The sequence below is a fragment of the Mastigoproctus giganteus genome, chromosome 7 (assembly GCF_048544385.1).
Source record: "Mastigoproctus giganteus isolate SK-2022 chromosome 7, ASM4854438v1, whole genome shotgun sequence".
NCBI classification, from domain to species: Eukaryota; Metazoa; Arthropoda; class Arachnida; order Uropygi; family Thelyphonidae; genus Mastigoproctus; species Mastigoproctus giganteus.
Window position 1 is genome coordinate 60,967,370 of NC_143581.1, and position 21,708 is coordinate 60,989,077.

General features: G+C 35.7%; 1 protein-coding gene across 2 annotated transcripts in view; it reads left to right on the forward strand.

Annotated features, from left to right (window-relative positions):
- Positions 1-21,708, forward strand: part of APP-BP1 (Nedd8-activating enzyme E1 regulatory subunit APP-BP1) — a 237,617-nt gene that overhangs the window by 118,102 nt on the left and 97,807 nt on the right. The window contains exons 10-11 of one of the 2 annotated variants that reach the window (XM_090376930.1): positions 1,860-1,923; positions 17,176-17,267. The exons of the other annotated variant lie outside the window; for it this stretch is intronic. Of the exons in view, the coding sequence (XP_090233056.1) occupies positions 1,860-1,923; positions 17,176-17,267 (156 nt within the window). The remainder of the gene's footprint in view (positions 1-1,859; positions 1,924-17,175; positions 17,268-21,708) is intronic. 2 annotated transcript variants of the gene reach the window in all.

Consider the following 21,708-nt stretch of genomic DNA (forward strand, 5'->3'; position numbering starts at 1 on the left):
ACTGTAAAGGATTATGCAAGGTGGATGTTTGTGGTGATCAAAGGGTGCAGCATGTTGTACAGGCTCAATGGCAGGACACTGTACGACAGTTAAAATTGCAACACAATATAAGGAATGCAAGAACAATATCCCAAATGACAATGTGCCACACATTCAGACGTATGGGGTTCCACAGCAGACGACCCAATAGACATTGCTCCTCACCTCTCATTGTCAATGGTGAGTGCTGTGGTGTCAACAACATGTTGGAATTTTTTTTTTGGCTGGTGCAGCATCAGCCTCAGGCTTCCTTGCACCATATGGCTAATAATAATAATAATAATATGGTCACACAACCATCATCTATTCTGACACTGGAAATCCTTGCAAGCAGCATGGCTATAGATCTTTATGGATGCCTTCAGACCTCTAGTGGAGTCAGTGTTTAGACAAATAATGGCTGTTATCTGTGTGAACAGTGACCCAAAATGCTGTTAGGTCATAATTCAATGATCACCAAGCATATATTATAGCCTTTACATTTTTCAGTGATGTACATTATAGTGTGGATTTTGTCGTTATACCAGCAACATCTATCAACTGCCATTGAATCTCAATAAGATTAACAATTTCGATGACAGAAATTGAACAGCTGCTTTGGTGTTTGATTTCTTATGGCATATATGCCATTTCATTACCATTTCAAATAGCTATATAACACATAACCAGAACTTGGTCAGTGCTACCCTCTAATGGTATAATACATGCACATAACCAACATGTTTATAACACATGACCAGAACTTGGTCAGTGCTGCCATCTAATGATATAATACATGCACATAACCAACACTTTTCACAAGTAGCGTATTCAGTTAGTGTCCTTTCTATTAGTGTGGTGGGTCCAGGAGGGGAAATCACCCCAACCCCACAGCCTGAATGAGTTGGAACAAATGCACTGTATTTTATGATATTAAGGTAGCAACTATTCATGTTATATATATATATATATATATATATATATATATATATATATATATTATATAAGGCTGGTTAGTAATTCTAGAAATTTAAGCAAAATTTGAGTTTAATTTTCAAATTTGAATTTGGTTTAATATACATATGTATATTATCATTGTTATATCAATGCCGGCATCTCCGTAGCCAGGTGGGAAGGAGCAGCAGCAGTGCGTAGCACAGGCTTCTTGATTAGACCGGGGTTCGAGCCCGTCACCACTAAATACGGAGGATGCGGAAAGGTCAGGGAATGACCACCGCATATCTCGGAGCAATATGGCCTTAGTTGCTAATGCTCCTAAAAACCAAATAACAAATAACAAACATATCAATGCCTTTATCTTCCCCCAGAAAACAGCCTGGATCTGCTTTTGTTATATAATGACAAAAAAATTTGAATTGCAAAATCACAATTACTTTGTAGTTGCATAACAGTGATACTTTTTAAGAATACAGATCATATTATATTAATTGATCACATTCAGTGCCAGTTTTAATAAACTTATTTGTGTGTCTGTCTAAACTTAAAATTTTCCTGAGAATTTTATTTTTGTCAGTTTCTGCCCATCATCCACTTACATTTTATTTTTATTTGTTGTGAAAAATTAATAATATTTCATATAGAATGGAAATATTAATTTCTCTGTTTGAATAGGACATTTACTGTACCTGTTCAGTTTTTGGTATTTATGATAATAATACAGTTTTGTTATGTACCTTTTCAAATAATTATTTGGAAAGATTATTTGAAAAATATAATACTTGGGAGTCTATAGCTTAACTTAAGTCTTATTTATATTTGACTGAGATTTTCCTTGGCCAAATGTGACTGTATTTTCAGTGACTACACTTTACTCTGTTCAGCATGGAGGAAAATTACCAAAGGACTATAAAGAAAGGGATGCTTTCAAGGAGATGATTCGAAAAGGTTAGTATAATAAAAGATATATAGGTTTATATAGATACACTGTTAATGGTTACCTGTTGTGTATCTTGTTATTAATAAAATAAAATAAAAATATGTTTTAAAAAATTTAAAGGTTGTTTAATATTTTGGACTTTTTTAATTTTTGTCAATTTTAAACTTTTATATTAGAATATAATATTTATCCGTTTATTTTTTTTTCTAAATCGCAATTTCCTTTAATATTAGGCAAATATTAAAACTGGAAAGGGTAACATTTAAGGTTGAAGTTAGTTATAATATTTTTTTAGGAAATAAAAAGTAACATTTTCAGATAAAAAGCTGTGACTAGCATTTGTTATTTGGAAATGTTTTTTTTTTACTTATTTACAGGGAATTTCCACCACCATCACCTTAATTACTATTTACTTCTTTATATTCCAATTAACCTTGCAATCTGATTTTATAAAAACCAAAAATAATTTTGAATCTTGTTCCTTTAAATGTGTGGTCAAGGAATTGTTAGGCTGAAGAACAAATTTTCAAATTTTCTCTCTATTGTTATTTTCTTGGGCACTTCCCCAATCCAAAAGAATCTCTTCCGAGTTCAGTGATGCCCTCATAATTAACCTCAGTGATTCAATACACTCTATGGCCACCTCTCTCAAAATTACTGGGTATATGCCATCAACTCTTAACCTTACTAATCTCTATGCTCAAATGTTTTTCTGATAAACAGTTGTGTAATTTCAAAATCACTAATTTCATATGGCTCAGCCTCACTCGTACAGCCTCTTCTCAGCATGAACAGGTTTTTGTCAGTAAAGACAGAAGGAAAGTACCTATTCAATTCATCTGCAACGTCAGCCGGATTATCTTAAGACTTTTCTGCACCCACTGTACTACAAGGGTCCGATCTGATTCGCTTCTGAGTCTGCTGACGAGGCTACTAGTGACGGTCGTGTTCCAAGCCGCTAAGTGGATTTTTCTTATTTATTGATTTGAAATTATTGTTTTTCTAAAACTTTTGATTTAAATTTAGTAGTATAACATTATTTTGTGATTTGTTGATTAATTTGGTGTATTTATTCTTTACTTGGCCTTGTAAAAGTATCGGTAAGGGTTTCCACGTGTTCGTAACTACTGTTAGTAATTTTCCCGCCATTGTGATACCGTACTAGATATACCGTAGGTTATATACCGTACTAGATAGCGTTAGTTGAACTTCGTTAGCAGTTAAATTGTACGTTTAAATAAATACATATAACGACTTAGATTACAAACGTAGTATAATTAATAACTTAATTAATAAATTAATAGAATCATGACTCAGACCAGAGCAGCAAAGCAAAAGGCTCAAGCTAATGGAAGTGCTGTGGCTCAGAGCAGAACTGAGGGGGGCAGTTGTCCTCTGACTCACAGCCTTATAAAATGCACTGTTTGCTTGATGTTTGCAGAGCAATCGGGTACGGGACATGATACTGCCAAGGGGGATGTCTTTTTGTGTGCGCGATGCAAGGAGTGTATCGATATCAGGCAACAACTCGGCGTTCTTATGGGCCTATATGAGAGCTTGAAGGACAGGGTGGATGCCCTCGAAGAAACTAAATTGAGGGGCCCATCAAGCTCTCAGCTGCCCACATCAACGCCAGAGCTTGCACTTGGGCATCGCGTGACACAGAGACAACCCCCAAGGCAGAATGCGCTGGTCCCGAAGGAACTAGTAGTTGTTGGTGACTCTATTGTCAGGGAAACGGGGAACATGCTTTGTAAAAAAGATAGGTGGAACAGGACCAGGGTATGTCTGCCAGGGGCAAAGGTTGATGACGTTGTAGAGCGAATATCATCTTTTAAGGGCACAAAAGGTGATATAGTTGTACACTTTGGCACTAATAATATTAAGAGTAGGAGACTGGCAGAATTACTTAACAAGTACAGGTCACTGTTGAACAAAAGCCGAGAATTAGGGTTGAATTTGAAAGTGTCTGCAATTCTGCCCAGACACGATAGGAGGGAGTATATGATGAGAGCCTTGTCGATCAATTCGGCCCTGGAAAGATTGTGCAAGGCTCAAGGGGTAGAATTTTTTTCAGCCTGGACTGTACTTGTTAACAGGAGAGATTGCTTCTACAGGGATGGGATACACTTAAATAGAAAGGGTGCAAGAATATTTGCTGATGCTATCGAGGCAGTGTTAGGTGGGTCGGAAAACTGCTAGCTTGGGGGGAGACAAAGACCAATAGATTGACAGTAGCCACTGGCAGAGGTGAAAGAGATTCTTGCACTGCTTCTATTAGAATGAGCAGAAGCCTGAAAAACAAGATGCATGGTATTTCAGAGACTGCTGGGAGCCATTGCGGCACAAGTAAACACATGGGTTGTGTTAGGGTAGCTAAGAATAGAAACAGGTGCAGGTATACTTGCGTGTACACCAATGCTAGGAGTTTAGTAAATAAATTTGATGAATTTGAGGTATTGCTCAAAACATCGAAGGCAGATATTGTTGGGATATCAGAGACGTGGTGTCACACAGATATAAGGGATGCGGAACTGCAATTTGGGGAGTACAACGTCTACAGAAAGGATAGACAGGATAGGAAGGGGGGAGGTGTTATGCTATTAGTTAAGAAACACATAAAAACCAAGGAAGTGAAGCCAGTCGACATCGCTGGACAGTGCAGTGTGGAGTCAGTTTGGTGTGACATAAACATTGGGAGATCAAAATTGAGAGTAGGAGTGTGCTATAGGCCTAATGACTCTGATGAGTATAATAAGGAACTGTACAGGGAAATAGAGTGGGCCAGTAAATCAGTGTGTCTTATAATGGGAGATTTTAATTTCCCAGATATTGACTGGATTTTGGGGGCTGGTTACTCACACACTAGCAGGGCTTTTGTGGATTTATTGGATGATTGTTTTCTACATCAGCATGTTCGGGAGGCAACTAGAGGGAGTAATACTCTTGATTTGATTATCAGCAGTGATTCTTCATGCATTAAGAATCTGCAGATAAATGAACCACTAGGTGGCAGTGATCACAGTGTGCTGAAGTGGGATTTACTCAAAGAGGTAACTACCATTAGGGGTAAAGGGAAGGGTTATTGCTTCCGTAAAGGCGACTACGATGGACTGAGACAGTATTTAAATTCTATACAGTGGGACCAACTGATGATGTTACCAACAGCAAATTCAAAATGGGAAGCATTCAAAGAACTTATCTTGGAAGCTACTAGGCTTTACATACCAACTAAGAAATATTGTTCAAGGTTTAGGCCAAAATGGATGTCAGATGAACTAATGAGGCATATGGCAGAGAAGAAAAATGCATGGGATACATACAAATTAACACATGACACAGAAGCCTATGATAGATACAAGTTGATATGCAACCAAGTTACAAAGGAGGTTAGGCAGGCGAAGGCAGATTACGAGAAATCCTTGGCAAGGGATGCAAAGAAAAACAGCAAAGAGTTCTTTACTTATGTAAACTCTAGAAGGAAGGGGATGAATCAGATTGGTCCACTTGATATTGATGGGTCAAGTGTTGATGATCCTGCTCAGGTAGCTAACAAACTAAATGAATATTTTGCATCGACATTCACACATGAGGAGTTATTCAGCGAGGGGAATGCCAGAGGTGTATTCAACTCTAGCAGTAAGCTACAGAATCTTGAAATAACTGGGAGTAAAGTGGAGGAGAAACTGTTGAAGATAAACACAAGAAAGGCACCCGGGGTGGATGGGATCTATCCAGTTATATTAAAGGAGGCAGCAAAGGAAGTAAGCAAACCCTTAGCCATAATTATGAGAGCTTCCTTGGACTCAGGGGAGGTACCCACAGACTGGAGATGTGCAAATGTGACCCCAATTCACAAAGGAGGATCAAAGGCTGACACAAGTAATTATAGACCTGTGAGCTTAACTTCTGTTCCAGGAAAATTAATGGAGTCACTGGTTAAAGAAGCACTGCAGGATCATTTAGACAAGACTTCAGTTATAGCTCAGACACAGCATGGTTTTGTTAAGGGGAAGTCTTGCCTGACCAACTTGATTGGATACTATGATGCAGTCACAAAAGAACTGGATGCAGGGAATAACTTTGATATTATATACTTGGATCTTAGAAAGGCTTTTGATACTGTTGCACATGGAAGACTGCTGCACAAATTGGAGCAGTGTGACATTGGAGGCAAATTGCTGCTATGGATAAAGGGGTGGTTGAGGGGGAGAAGACAGAGAGTGGTAATCAATGGACACTGCTCATCGTGGACTGATGTTATTAGTGGAGTCCCTCAGGGCTCAGTGTTGGGTCCATTATTGTTTTCTGTATTTATAAATGATATTGATGATGGTATATCGGGCTTAATGTCCAAGTTTGCAGACGACACAAAGGTTGGCAGGGTTGTCAAGGACACTACTGACACTATGCTGCTGCAACAGGATCTGGAAAGGTTGAGCAGATGGGCTGAGAGGTGGCAAATGAAGTTTAACATTGACAAATGTAAAGTACTACACATGGGAAACAGCAACCCCAGAGCAACGTATCAACTCTGTGGTACAACACTGACAGTGGTAGAGAATGAAAGGGACTTGGGGGTGGTTGTGCAGGCAGATATGAAGTTCTCTGAGCAGTGCAGACGGGCTGCAAGAGTAGCTCATGGAGTATTGTCAATGATATACAGGAATTTTTCCAGCAGGGATAAGGAGGTGATTATTCCATTGTATAAGGCGATGGTCAGGCCACACCTAGAGTACTGTATACAGGTCTGGAGGCCTCATTTCAAGAAGGATGTAGAGCTGCTGGAACGAGTACAGAGAAGGGCAACAAGATTAGTGAATGGAACAAAGGGGTGCTCTTACGAAGAAAGGCTTAAGTTTTGCAAATTACAGTGTCTGGAGACTAGGCACCAGCGAGGTGATCTAATAGAGGTGTATAAAGCCTTGAATGGTTTAAGCATGCTCAATGCTGATGGGATTCTTCCTCTAGCTCAGAAAAATCACCTGAGAGGGCATAAATTCAAATTGAGGAAAGACAGATGTAGGATAGACGTGCGGAAATTTGCCTTTAGCCAGCGGGTGGTTGGTTGGTGGAACAGACTTCCATCCCTTGTGGTGGAGGTTGATAGCCTAAATAAGTTTAAGGCTCAGCTGGACAGGTATTTTGAACGAACAGAGGGGTGAAGTGGAAGTGGTTTTTTTTTTTTTTTTTTTTGGCTGATGCTGCATAAGCTTGCTTTCTTGCATCAAATGCCTATACTAATGCTACTGCTAATGCTAATGCTTTTCTCTCTGTTGTATTTACCTACATGAAAAATTCTTTGTCCCCATTCTTTTTACTGTCTTAACCAGTGCTTTCTCATATAGTGCTTGGCCTTCATAACCTCATTTGTGGTACTATTACAGATCACCTTGTACATGTTGTAGGCTTCAGTACTTTTTTCACTTTGTAACTATCCCATGTTATCTTTTTCTGCTCTCTTTGGCCAGCCAGCTCCTGAATTCATTCATTTCAGTATCCTCCTCCTGCAATATTTTCTTAATGGTATGTATGCATTCGTGGCTTCTGTGATTTTTGCTTTAAAGGTATTCTATAATTCAAATGTATTCGCCTTCACTCTGCAATCTGCTCAGTTAATAGATGCCATGGTGCCTCCGTAGCCAGGTGGGCAGGAGCAGCAGTGCGTAGCACATGCTTCTTGATTAGACTGGGGTTCGAGCCCTTGACCACCAAATACGGAGGATGCGGAAAGGTCAGGGAACGACCACCGCATATCCCCAGAGCAATATGGCCTTAGTTGCTAATGCTCCTAAAACCAAATAACAACAACAACAATAGATGCCACATAGCACCTTAAACTGTCAAAGTTCTCTCTTCTGAAATTAAAACCCGTGCCTCTACTTTTAACCACTGCAACATCTTTCTTCATCTTCCAACTCATGATTGCATGATCACTACCTGACAGTGGTTCCTGTACTTCAAGCCCTGTGGTGCCATCTGATTCATGAGTAATGACGGGGTCAAGAATATTCTCACTCCTAGTATTTTCTCTAACATGCTGGTACAGATAATAATCATCTAATTTATTTAAAAAATTATTGATGAGTTTCCCCTTCACCTTATTCCAATCAATTAGGTGCAGATTGAAGTCATCCATAATAAGACATCAGCAAAGCTCTTCGTGCTCAGGCTGCTTTTGATAAAACACTGATACAATAGTGGTATGAATAGTAAGTCATAACTTACAAAATTACTAGCTAAATTTAAAAATAAGCTAACGAACATGACTAAGACTATTTAAACTATTTGATTTAAACAAAAAATCAAAAAATTTCCAAAAAACTTATCCATTCCCACGAGCTCAGAATTCTTTGTACTCACACTTGTTATATTGAAGGCTTATATAAAAATAATAAAAAATAATGCTTTAAAAATAAATTGTCATGATATTATTATTAGTCAGTTTTTTGAAAAAAGTAAAAAATTTTTTTTGTCATTTTTTCACTTTTATAATCACTTTGCTTTAATAATAATTTTCAAATAAAATGAGTGAGCAGCACACAAAAAATCTTTTATAACAATAATGAAAAAGGAAAATTAAAATTTTGTTAGTAGACAAGCTCAGTGTTTCTGTTGCAAGAAATCCTTATGGCTTATCTCTTCTTCTTTGGCCCTTCAAGAGGTTCCCATTGCTGAAGGAAGTAGTGATCTTGCCACAAACAATATGTAATTTAAAAATGCATATTAGATTTGGAGAAGAGATAAAAAGCTTGCTAATAAAAAAAAAAAAAAACACAGGAAAACCAGCTCAGGAGTTTTGACTACTGCTCTGTTTATAGTCACTGAACTTAAAAGCCTATAGCTTTAAAGTTCAGTGATCAAAAAGCATATAGCTACTCTTGTCCATAATTTGGATTTCCTTGGATTTGAATCTTTTTTTTTTCCATGAAATATATTTTTTACCACCTGGGATGGAAGTTCCATGATAGTGGGTTAAATGAATTAATTTTTCCAATAAGAATTGATAATATAAACTGGATTTGTATTCTCTGAAATTTAATCAGAAATTTTCCAAAAAAATCATATACAGGAATCCCTTGATTAGCGTTGAGACTCGAATTAGCGCGGTTTATATTTAGCTACCAATTTTTGATTAGCACGAATCAAAATTTTGATAATTTTGATTAGTGCGGTATTTTGGCTTGGCCTAAAGAAACCGAAGCTGGTGATGCTATGAAAGTCAGTACTAAGCTATGAATATAAATAAACTGCTAAAGTATGCATAACATTAGAGAACATTATAGAAACACATCGCTTGTTTTCTTAGTGAGTGCGTGGCTCTGTTCACAAAAGGGAGTTACTGTTTATTTCATGTCACATCATACCTTCTCCGTCGAGAAGCGTTATTGAGAAATAAACGAACACAAGATAGTGTGGGAAGCTAGTTTGTTTTTCTACAATAAGAAAATAAAAAACGGATTATTTGAAATATGTATTATTACAACAATTGAAATATTTTCCAACATTATGCACTCTGAAGGACAACACTGGCTGCACCACATTTATTACATACATGCAGATCAGTTGCTTTCAGTTGTTCTTGTGTTGCATGTTAATGTGCAGATTCCTGTGTATCTCCTGCCATTAATTACTGTGCATACTAATTAATTACATTAATTCCTATTAATTTTTGTAATATATTATATAATTATTAACTATGGATAAAAGGAAAAGTGTATCTGATAGTGCTTCTGGTAAAAAGAAAAGAAAAGAAAAGTGATAACGTTAGATGAAAGAATTGAAGTCATAAAAAGATTTGAAGATGGCGATAGTAAAATACAAATTTCTCGACATCTTGGAATGCCTAAACCAACGGTTTGGATGATTTTAAGTAAAGCCAGTGCATTTAAGGAAAAAGGTAAGTTTGCTTCATCGTCAGCACGCACACAAACCACAAGAAATAGAAGTGTTACAATGATTGAGATGGAACGTCTTTTTTTGATTGCAGTCTTCAATGACTATAAAAACAAAAGCCTTGAGTATTTTTGCAATGTTAAAGGAAAAGTCAACAATAGAAAACTTGGGTAGAGCAGTAACTGAAGAAAATGTTCAAGCAAGTTCTTCAAAAGAAAAAGTGATTGAAGCAGAAACGGGAGAAAATTTCGCTGCCAGTAAAGGCTGGTTTGAACGTTTTAAGAAAAGAACAGGACTGTATAACGTTGCATTGACTGGAGAAGCGGCAAGTGCAGATAAAGATACAGCCACGAAATATCCCGAAATTTTAAAGAAAATTGTTGATGACGGCGGCTACGCAGATCAACAAATATTTAATGTTGATGAAACAGGCCTTTTTTTGGAAACGAATGCCAAAAAAAACCTTTCTAGCAAAAAAAGAAAAGGCTCAACCAGGCTATAAAGTTTCCAAAGATAGAATAATACTTTTATTGGGAGGCAATGCCGAAGGCGATTTGAAATTAAAATCCATGGTTATCTATAGAAATGAAAGTCCCAGATCTTTCGGTAAAGGTTTTAATAAAGCAAGCCTACCTGTTGTTTGGTGCTCTAATAGAAAAGCTTGGGTCACGAAAGCTTTATTTGAAGAGTGGTTCACTAGCTATTTTTGTCTGAAAGTTAAGGCCTACTGTGAAGAAAATAATCTTGCATTCAAAATTTTATTAATTTTAGACAATGCTCCGGGCCACCCACCAGCACTTTCTGATTTGTGTGAAAACGTGAAAGTTATTTTTTTACCTCCAAATACGACAAGTCTTTTACAGCCTATGGATCAAGGCATAATAGCTACTTTTAAGGCCTATTATTTATTCAAAGCAATTGAAGCAATAACTGGAGATGGTGCAGTTACTTTAGTTGAATTTTGAGAAATTACAACATCAGGAAAGTAATAGACAATATTCATGAGTCATGGTCTGAAGTAACATCCAGCGATATGAGAGCAGTTTGGAAGCATATTTTGCCACATTGCACAAATGATTTCTGTAGTTTCACTGATGTCAACACTGTTATTGATGAAATAGCAAATATTGGAAGAGATCTAGGCTTTGAAATCGACAACAGTGATATTCACGAATTGCTGGAATCACATTCAGAACAATTAAGTGATTCTGACCTCCTTAATATTGATGAACAACGAGCATTTGACGAGGTGGAAATATGCAAGGAAAAAAATGTTCAAGAAAAGAAGTTGACATTAAAAGAACTTGAAGGAATATTTCGCACAGCTGAAAATTTGAAACAATTAATCATGGATGCAGACCCAGATATTGAGCGCAGTGTGCAAATTCACGGGAACATTGAAAAAGATGTGTATCCATACAAGCAAATTTATGATGAAAGGAAGAAAGAAAAGTCTGCACAAACCAGCCTTTTGAAATATTTTACAAAGAAATAAAGCGAGTTATATGTTGTAATTTTTTTAATTTCAATAAACTTTTGATTACTGTACTGTAAATATTTATAATTATCCTTTGCTTTTATACTGCTGTACAACATTAAATTGCCTTAAAAACACGAATCTTTAAAACTATTGATTGGTATATTGTAAGTCTTGGAACGAATTAGGCTATTTTGTATTGATTATTAACTTCAATTAGTGTGATTTCGCATAGCGTGCCATTTTCGTGGAACCAATTAATTGCGCTAATCGAGGGATTCCTGTAAGCCTAAGCAAGCACACTCACATTATTAAATTAAATGTCTTTAATTGTGAACTACAGTATTAAAATATAATAGAAAGAGTTTACTTTAATGGACTCAGACCTACAGGTACTGTGAGAATTGTGAATTCTCTCTCTCTCTCCCATCATTTCTTTGATTTTTTGAAGCATGTTTATTAAGTGTGGAATTACTAAGTGATGGTACGTTTTGATACCTACCACCAAACTGGGCATGAAGAAAAGATGCATTTTGCATAGATACAACGCATGGATACAATATGTTGTTGGTGCAAAAAAGGGTAGGTTAAAACATTCCAAGAATTTCTGTTACAAAAGAAGTGAAGTGAGGAAGCTAAGTAAGTATGTGGTGGGTCACACATTACTAGTTTGAGTTGTTTACCACTCTATCAGCTAGTAATGAGCAGCATGTGTTGAAGTTCAGTGTGTTTTAGGCTTCCATCATAATTAAAATGGATGTGAAAGCAGTGTGTGCACGTGCATCAATTTTTGTATGAAAAACAGGAAAGGCATAGTGGAAATTTTCCAGATGTTAAGAATGGCATTTGTTGATGCTTGTTTAAGTAAGGCTGTTGTTTATCACTGGATGAAATATTTTCAAAATGACCAAGAATCTGTTAAAGGTTGCAACATTCAGTTCGAACTCCAGCTTCAATCAGTAGAGAAACAGTTGTTAAAGTGTGTGAAAAAATTTGTTCTGATCAGCGATTAAGCATTGGAGAAGTTTTTGATGAACTGGGAATCTCCTTGGTCATGTGATAATTTGAGAACCTTGTCAGTTGCGCTATTACTATGATGAAATATGGGTGTATGGCAATGACTGAAATTAAATTCCATTCGTGGAATTCACCACTTTCTCAAAAGAAAAAAAAACAGCACAATAAATTTGGTAAAATGTAAAATAGAATACTGCTAGTCCCCCCCCCCCCAACATTCAGGGTATTATTTGTTATGAATTTGTTCAGAATAATCAGAGCACAAAATATCTAGATAGTTTTTTTTCACCCCACCACAACAATGCTCCTGCATAAATTACATTCTCTGTCCTAGAAATCTTTTTCCCAAAAAAACATTTCAGTAGTACTCACCCTCCATATTCACTTGTCCTTACCTCATGTGATTTTTATCTCTTCTCCAAATTCAAAATGAACTTGAAAGGGCAAAAATTATTACATTCTAACCATCCAAGAGACTACAACAGCAGAACCCAACAGGCTCACAGTTGAAGGGTTCCACTGATGCTTCTAGAAGGGAGAAGGGAAACACTCACGAACTCCCAAAATCTGATTTTAATAATGAGAAAAAAACATAACGAAGAACATAAAAATGAACGGAATGAAACATTTATTTAGTTTTCATCAAAAAATCAACCAACGTTTTATTTTCCTTACAAATTTCTTCCATCTTTAAAAGATTCATCGTCGCTATTACCTGTTTACCATTCATCACAAAACTTATGCACCGTTCTTTACTCATAAATACACATTATAATGCCAGCCAATGACTACACAGCTTGTTGTCTGTTGTGCCCACCACCAATCATTTCATCGTTTGCCACGCCTACTTGTCAATCAATATATCCTTCTCAATTTTGGCTCCAGACCGATAACACCTACTGTCTGTTTACCGAGCGAGCAGCGCTAGAGTCCTGTGGCAAGAAACTAATTTTCAGCGTAAGTTATTTGACGTTTCTCGTCATTCTTGTGTTGGCTTTCTTTACCTTATCCCTAACCTAAAGTAATTAATATAATTTTTAATCAAATAACATCAGTGATGTTATTTGATTAAAAATGAGCCGATTCTGTTTTCAAGCACCAAATTTCTAAATTCTATAATAGTGGGCTTACATAGCCTACCTAATAGGGATTTAATTTACACATGGTGTAAATTACAGAAGGGTCTTGTGATATACTGCTTGGCTGCATATTTTGATTCAGTACATCCATTCACTGCTCAGCACAAGGTTGCTAATAGGGCTATTTGCTGTTTGATGATAGTAATAATAATATTTGTTATATAATGCAAGGTAATTGCACTATATGGTGAATATGCACAGGCTTTTGCTGCATTGTCAAAAAAAAAAAAAAAAAAAAAGATAAGAAAACACATTATATACTTCCCTCCTAGATTCCTTTCTTTCTCCACTGTTTTTAATTCAGCCATGAAATGTATAGTTTATTTGTGGGTTGCTATTCCCAAGTGTAAGATCTAGCTTTTTGTAGCATTAAAACCTATCTACCACTTCTCTGACCATCCCTTCGTCAATCTCATTTATGAAAATGGGAAATGACAGTGGTCCAAGAACTGATCCTTGAGAAACCCAACTCATGACGTTACACCAATCTGAAGAGAAGATAAGTATTCCATATCCATTAATCACAACCCTTTGCCTTCTGCCCTGCAGCCATCCACCACCCAGCAGTCCATCTTAGAATCTTATCAGTAACTGCAACTTGTTCAAGCTTATACAGTAACCTCCCATGAGTGACTGAGTTAAATGCTTTGCTAAAATCCAAGTAAACTATGTCAAAATTGTTCTCTAAATTCAGCTCATGAGTAACTGTGTCAAAATAGCCTACTAAGTTAGTTAAGCATGATTTACTCTTAACATAACCATTGTGTGTCCTTCAGAATGCCATATCTAACTAAATGTCCCTGGATTGCACTCTTACTCATTGCCTTTAATATTTTTCCTACCATTGAAATCAGACTAACCAGTCTGTAGTTACCAACTTAACTCCTGGAACCGCTTTTATGTATTGGCAATACATTGGCACTTCTCCATTCCAAAGTAATCTCCCTTGAGCCCATAGATGCCCTCATAATTAACCTCAATGGTTCAATATACTCTCTTGCACTCTCCCTTATAACTTACAAGGTATATGCCATCAACTCTGGGAGCTTTACTTGCCTTTGTGCTCAAAAGCTTTTCTAATAAAAAATCATTTGTAATTACAATCACTAATTTCATATTTCTCCACCTCACTCATACAGCCACTTCTCAGCACGAAGAGTCATTCGTCAGTAAAGACAGATGCAAAGTACCCGTTCAATTCATCCGCAACATCAGCTGGGTCGTCTAAGACTTTCCCACACCCAGTGCACAAGGGTCCAATCTGATTCGCTTTTTTCTTTGCCATATTCACATACATGAAAAATTCCTTGTCCCCATTCTTTGCTCTCTTATCCAGTGCTTTTGCATATGCAGGCTTGGCCTCCCGGAATTTATCTGTGGTACTATTACAGATCAACTTGCACCTGTTATAGGCTTTAGTATTTTTCATTGCTCTATAACTGTCCCATGCTATCTTTTTCTGCTCTTTTGACCAGCCAGCTCTGCAGGCAACCATTTTGGCATCCTCCTGCAATATTCTCTTAAAGGTATGCATGTGTTCATGGATTTTGTGATTTTTTTTTTTTTTTCTTTAAAAGTATTCCATAATTAAAATGTATTCATCATCCCTCGGCAATTTGCTAAGTTCACAAATGCCACATAGCACCTTAAACTGTCAAAGTTCCCTTCTTCTGAGGTTAAAATCCGTGCCTTTACTTTAGCTACTGCAACATCTTTCTTCATCTTCCAACTGACAATTGCATGATCACTTCCTGACAATGGTTCCTGTATTTTAAGCTGTGTGATGTAATATGATTTGTTAGTAAAGATGAGGTCAAGAATATTCTTGCCCCTAGTACTTTCTCTAAAGTGCTGGCACAAATAATTTAGTTTATTTAAAAAAAGTTTTTTCCCATCATGAGTTTCTCTCCCACTTATTCTAATCAATCTGGGGCAGATTAAAGTCACCCATATTAAGACATTCGTGCTTGCTTGCTCATTCCATCTGCATGTAAAGACTCACCATATTCTTCACAATCTTTTGACCTCATTTCCACTCTCATTGTTCCTTTGCTTCCAACTAATCATGCCACACAGATTCTATGCTGGCAGATGTAACTTCAGATGCAGTAAAAGCTCTTTTTGTGCTCAGACTGCTTTTGATGGAATCAAATAGTTCCAAAACCACTGAAGGCTGTGCTTTGAATTTTTAATGGATAATGGATTTGGCTAAATGGATGATGTTAGCCAATTAAAAACTATTTAGTTACTTTAGGTTGCCCTGTAGACAAATGTAGTTTCTAAACCACCTATGCCTGTCATTATCCCATTGTCAACTTATAAAGTGATGCTGAGAAGCATTGTTTTATGAATCTATTTCAGTTCTGATTTCTGTAAAAGTTGGTTGAAACACACTGCAGTCATTGACACCTTGATTCAATCATCAGTCATTGAAATAGCTCCCTATTTCTAAATTATATTGTGTCTTTTATTCATAAACTGATTTATGTAAAAGTTGATTGCAACACACTTCAGTCATTGACACCTTGATTCCATTTACATTCTAAAAACAATCAAAAATTGTATCTAATATTCCATAGTAATATTTGCTGTGGCATGTCTGCTTATATTGTTGAAATCTCTCAAAGAATGTTTACCTTTAGTTCATTGGTGTGCAAAGCTTATTCCGAACACGTTTCCTCAAATGTACATATTTTCATTTTCAGTTCATTTATAAACTAGTTGATTGATGAAGAGCTCAAATGTGCTATTTACAGCAGAATAGAATCACATATAACGTTTCAGATGCATGCTTGGCAAAAGCTGAAATCGTCTTTTTGAGAATTCTGGATTTAAGTTCAGTCAGATTTTTTCCTGTGGCATCTAAGGACTGATCTGGCTTTCATGTTTTTTCAGAAAATTGTTCTGTTTGCAGATAATGCAGAAGCCTAATTTGCAAGAACATATTAGGTTTCAATCACCAATAAATCCCTCCTTTCCAAGTCTTCCTTGGATGGTACCTACTTCAAGGGAAAGATAAACAAATCTTATACCATTGATGAACTAAAGGTCATTCAAGAGGATATGCTACAGTAAATATTTGCTAATACAGAGCATTGGTTGCATAGTTATGCTTAGGCATTAAGCATAGGTTATTTCCTGATTCAACATAATTGAATCAGAAAGTATTGTAGGTGGTAGATGACTTTCATCAACCGGTGAAATACCACCACTTTGCTTATTGGAGGCTTGAAGTGGTGAAACCCATGTTTAGTCTCTAGAGCAAAGTTTCTGGCACCCCCCCCCCATACTTCTCCTTCAACCCATGCACGGTACTAAGTACTATATTTTTGATACCTTTCGTGTTTGGGGTTTTCATTTAAAAAAAAAAAAAAAAAAAAGTTCAATTCATTTGAACATAATTGAATCAGATTGCAAAGACCTGTGATATGTTTCAACAAAATTTTAAGGAAATTGGGTCATAAAAAAATAAATGTTAGTAGAACTGTAGGGGAGTTTCCTTGTGAATGAATCACCTTGTATAATGTTACTTAAATCATCAGTCATTCAAATATTCTGAGATATGCTGAAACTTAGATTATGGGAGATTGATGCTCCCTCGAAAGCATATTCCATCATTCATAAATATAATATCCCATGTTATATTGCTAATTTACTTGAAAAAGGTTTTTCAATAGGAAATGAAAAGACATATATATATATATATAATTTTTTTTTCTTTTCATTTTAAGGTATTAGAAGAAATGAACATGGAGCCCAAGAAGAAGAAGAGAACTTTGAAGAAGCTATTAAGGCAGTTAACACAGCAGTCACTCATACAAAGGTTAGCAGTTATTTATCTGAATAACATTGAGATTAACTGTATTCATATTTTGAAGTAAAAGTTATTGAGAGTTGGATCAGTTCCTTATCGTGCAGTGTTAAACATAATTTTTTTTCAGTAACTGTATAATTTAGAACATGGAATCATGGGTAATATTCTAAGATATATTGCTGTAGAGTAGGAGGCAGAAGGTTGTGATTAATGGTTACTCTTCATGTTGGTGTAATGTTGGGTCCCCAAGGATCGATTTTGGGATCACTATTGTTTCTGATTTTCATAAATGATATTGATGAAGGGATAGCAGGCATGATGTCAGAATTTGCAGTGATGATTATTTCAGATCCAGAGAGTGATTAATAATCACTACCAAGCAGAACTCATTCAGGATGACTTGTGTAGGCTTCAAGAATGGACAGAAAAGTGGCAGCTATATTTTAATATAGCTGCCACTTATGTTTTAATATACCAGCAAAATGCAAGGTTTTTTTTTGGTTTGGTAGTTGTTGGCGCATCAGCTTCTGTGGCCATAGTGCACCTCCCAAGATTTTTGCAGTACTTTGATCCAAGCCCGAGGCGGGAATCGAACCCGCGACCTTTGGGTTGCCAGGCAGGCACTTTACCCACCTGGCTAGCCCGGTCGGCAAACAAAATGCAAGGATTTATACTTAAGAATAATCTTATACACTTGGCAGGATTGAATTAAAAACAGAGGAAGAAAGGGATTTAGGAGTTTTGATATGGTCAGACACAGTTCTCTGAGCAGTGCAGACAGGCAGAAAGGAAGGCTCATGATGTCCTGTTGATGATGTATTGAACATTTGCTTGTGGAGATAAGAGATAATTATCCAGCTGTATAAGGCAATTGCAAGATCATGCTTGAAATACTGTAAGTATGAAGACTGCACCTAAAAAGAGACATTAAGCTTCTTGAAAGAGTTCAAAGATGGGAAGTCTGTTTGGTGAAATCTGTAAAAGGGCACTCATGAGGAAAGGCTGAATATATGGGCTACAGACTTGCCAACTATGCACTTTACAGGGGACTTGATTGAGGTGTTATAAAGGCTCTGAGAGGGGGTATTAAAATGAATGACGGTGAAATTTTAGTTGTTATAAATGATTCCAGAACTAAAAGCCATAAATTCAAATTACAGGGAAAGAGATTTAGACTGGATTGTAGGACGTTTTCTTTTAGTCATGTTGTTAATTACTGAAACAAGTTATTCTGGGAGTAGTTGAGGTTGACAGCTTGGGAAAATTTTAAAGTCAGCTAAATAAGTTGCCTGTGTATGGAGGAAAATAAATGTTGTTTATTTTCTTTATTCTTTTATATATTTATTTTTATTTAGCTATTTATTCTATGCTTTTTTTTTTTTTTTTTTTGCAAGAGCAGCAAAAGACTGGTTTCTCTGCCCTATATGGTTAATACTAATTCATTGGGAGATTTGTTTTGCAGTAGACCTTGGCATTGTTTACACGCATGCGCACACACAAAAAATGATTTTATATATAAGTGAACGTCTTTCCTTAGGAAAAGCATATTCAGTATTTTTTTAAAATTTACATTCTCAATTTTCTAAAGTGTTTATAGAATCTATTTTTACAAGGGAACCTTCTTTTCCCCAAGATACATTTTCATTTAATGGATTACCACTATTAATTTAAATCAAAGGAAAATTTAAAATTTTTTATATTGAATGTTGTACTGATAATTAAATTTACTTGATCAGTTTTATTTACTTAGCACTTTTACGAATACATCAGTAGATCTAGCTATACGTTTTTCACGTTTGTGATCTGAGGAGTACCATATGTAGATTTGCTTTTTATAGCTTGCTTCCAGTATTTTTGTTAATGTACAAAATGCCTTGAAATTTTTATAGTACATGCGTCTCTTACCAGTGTTTCTAACTAATTGTAATCAGAATTTATAATAGATGGCAGGAAGAAAACAACTGAAAATTTAAGGAAGAGACTATGCCTATTTACTTAACTCAATTGTCTGACTTGGAATCACCAAAGCTGAAATTGAAGAAATTCTCTGAAATTCAGATTCATAGTTAATAAAGTTAATCAAGTAATACGTCAATTGATGATGAGGATATGTGAACAACAAAAGAAAAAAAAAAGAATCATTGATTTTTTTTTTTTAATAATTTGTATTTTTTTAATTCAGATTTGATTTTTTGCAGTTATTTCATTCTAATGTTGGGCAGCCGTGTCAAAATAAAAACATTGACATTTAAAAGCATTTATATGCAAAGATTTCATTTTTACAAAACTTTAGAATTATATAAACTCTCTCTCCACCAAGCTTGGTATTATCTGAAATTTACTGTCCACAGTCTACACATTTGGGAAACTGTTGTGAAAAGGTTAAAGAAACTTCCTTCAGATCTTTTTTCAATGAATAATTTTAAGTATTGAACTATTTTTCATTATACAGTATTTCAAAGATTGCTGAGCTAAAAAAAACAAACAAACCCCATTCTTGTGTGGTTTACTAAAACAAAAAAAAAATGCAAAATGTTTATTAAACTTGACATATTATAGCAGTCAGTTATATGATATGTGTATATTATGTCTATACAAATGTGTTCACAGGCAAATTTGCATGCTGTATATGCTGATAAACCCAGAATAACTGGTGATAAAAACCCTTCTCTTCCAGCTGAGATTGGCTAACTACTACAGTCCCTATTCTTCCAGCCTCCAGTGGGATTTGAATTCAGAACTCTCCAAACAAATGGCAAAACCATTGTACAGTAAAATGCTGGCATAAAAGGCACTAGAATAGTGCTTCTCAAACTTTTTTGGATCACCGCCCCCCCCTAAAAAAAAAGCTTGCACTTTATTCCTTCTTTGTAAAAAAATTACAACTACATAAATAAAGTCAGTTATAGTCACTTAAATTAAGTCATAAAAATTAAAGTTAATTACATAAATAAGTCATTATATTAATGGAAATAGTTAATTATATTTTAATATTTAATGCGATGGATGAGCTTGGTGGAGATTTATTAGCTTATCAATATTAGGTAATATCTGTAAGTAGAAGTCGTAAATCGCCACGTTTAACAACATCCAGACAATTTCTTTGTTTTGTCAGCAATTGAGATACAGCACTGAAACTGGTTTTGACTAGATATGATGTTGGAAAAGAAATAAGTAATTTTTTTACAATTCCCCATAATGCAGGATAATGGTCAGGGATTTTCTTTTGTAACCAAAATTCCTGATATGAATTTTGAAATTTTGGCTTCAGTTCAACTTCATTTTGTAACTCAATCAATTCTTCTTCTGCAAAACGTTCACCATCGTCATTATTTAAAAAAGGATTTATAACCCAATCTGGAATTTTCAAATTAAGGAGATCTTCGAACCATTCCTGCATATCCCTGTGCAACATTTCTAGATGATTACAAAAAGTTAGTAGAGTTTCATCAGCTATTTTTTCTTTTTTCTCAATTTCCAACAGATTTGGAAATTGATACAATTCACGTCATCCTACGTTGTGCATAAAAAGCTTTAATTTTGAAATAAATGCTGAAATTTGAGCTTTCGCCTTAATAAGAGTTACATCCTTGTAAATGGACAAAGTTTATTGAGTTGAACCTAGTAAATAAATCTGCAAGATAAGCAATATCAGTTTTCATTTTCTTGAGGTCATTACTAAGGTCGTTGTTCCTATCTTCAAAAAACTCGACAACAGTATCAAAGAGTTCGTAAAATCTGTTGAGACAGTTGCCTTTTGACAGCCACCGAACCTCGGAGTGAAGTAACAATCGTTCAAAATCTTCACTGTTTTGATCACAAAGCTTTCGAAATATACGATCATTCAAAGAATGTGCTTTAATTTTGTTTATAGCAGTAATAACAGTTTGTAGAGAATTGTGCAGTTGATCACCAAGTTTTTTCGCAACTAAATGCTGATGGTGAATGACAATGAACAGTAATAATATTTGGCACAGCATTTTTTAAATAAGCCATAAGACCCTTCTAACGGCCAATCATTGATGATGCTCCATCTGTTGCACAAGCAAGTACATTTATTATAAGTGGAATTTCCCTGTCTTTAAAAAACTTTTCATTAACCTGAAGTATAGACTCGCCTTTGGTATACGTTTCTAGATATCTTGCAAATAATAATTCTTCGTTCAACTTTTCATCTTTAATAAAACGTACATATGCTAGTAGTAAAGATTCGTTACCTGGCAGAGATGACTCGTCTATTTGTAAGGCAAATTCTGTTGTTTGTAAAATGTTGCATAGGGTATTTTCTGTGTCTTTGGCCATTTCGTCTATCCGTCTCTGAAATGTATCATTGCTAAGTGGAATAGATTTTATTATATTGTGCGGTGATTTATGTAAAACAGTACTGATAACTTCAGAAATTGCAGGCAAAATTAATTCTTCACCAATTGTACGAGGCCCGCAAGCCATC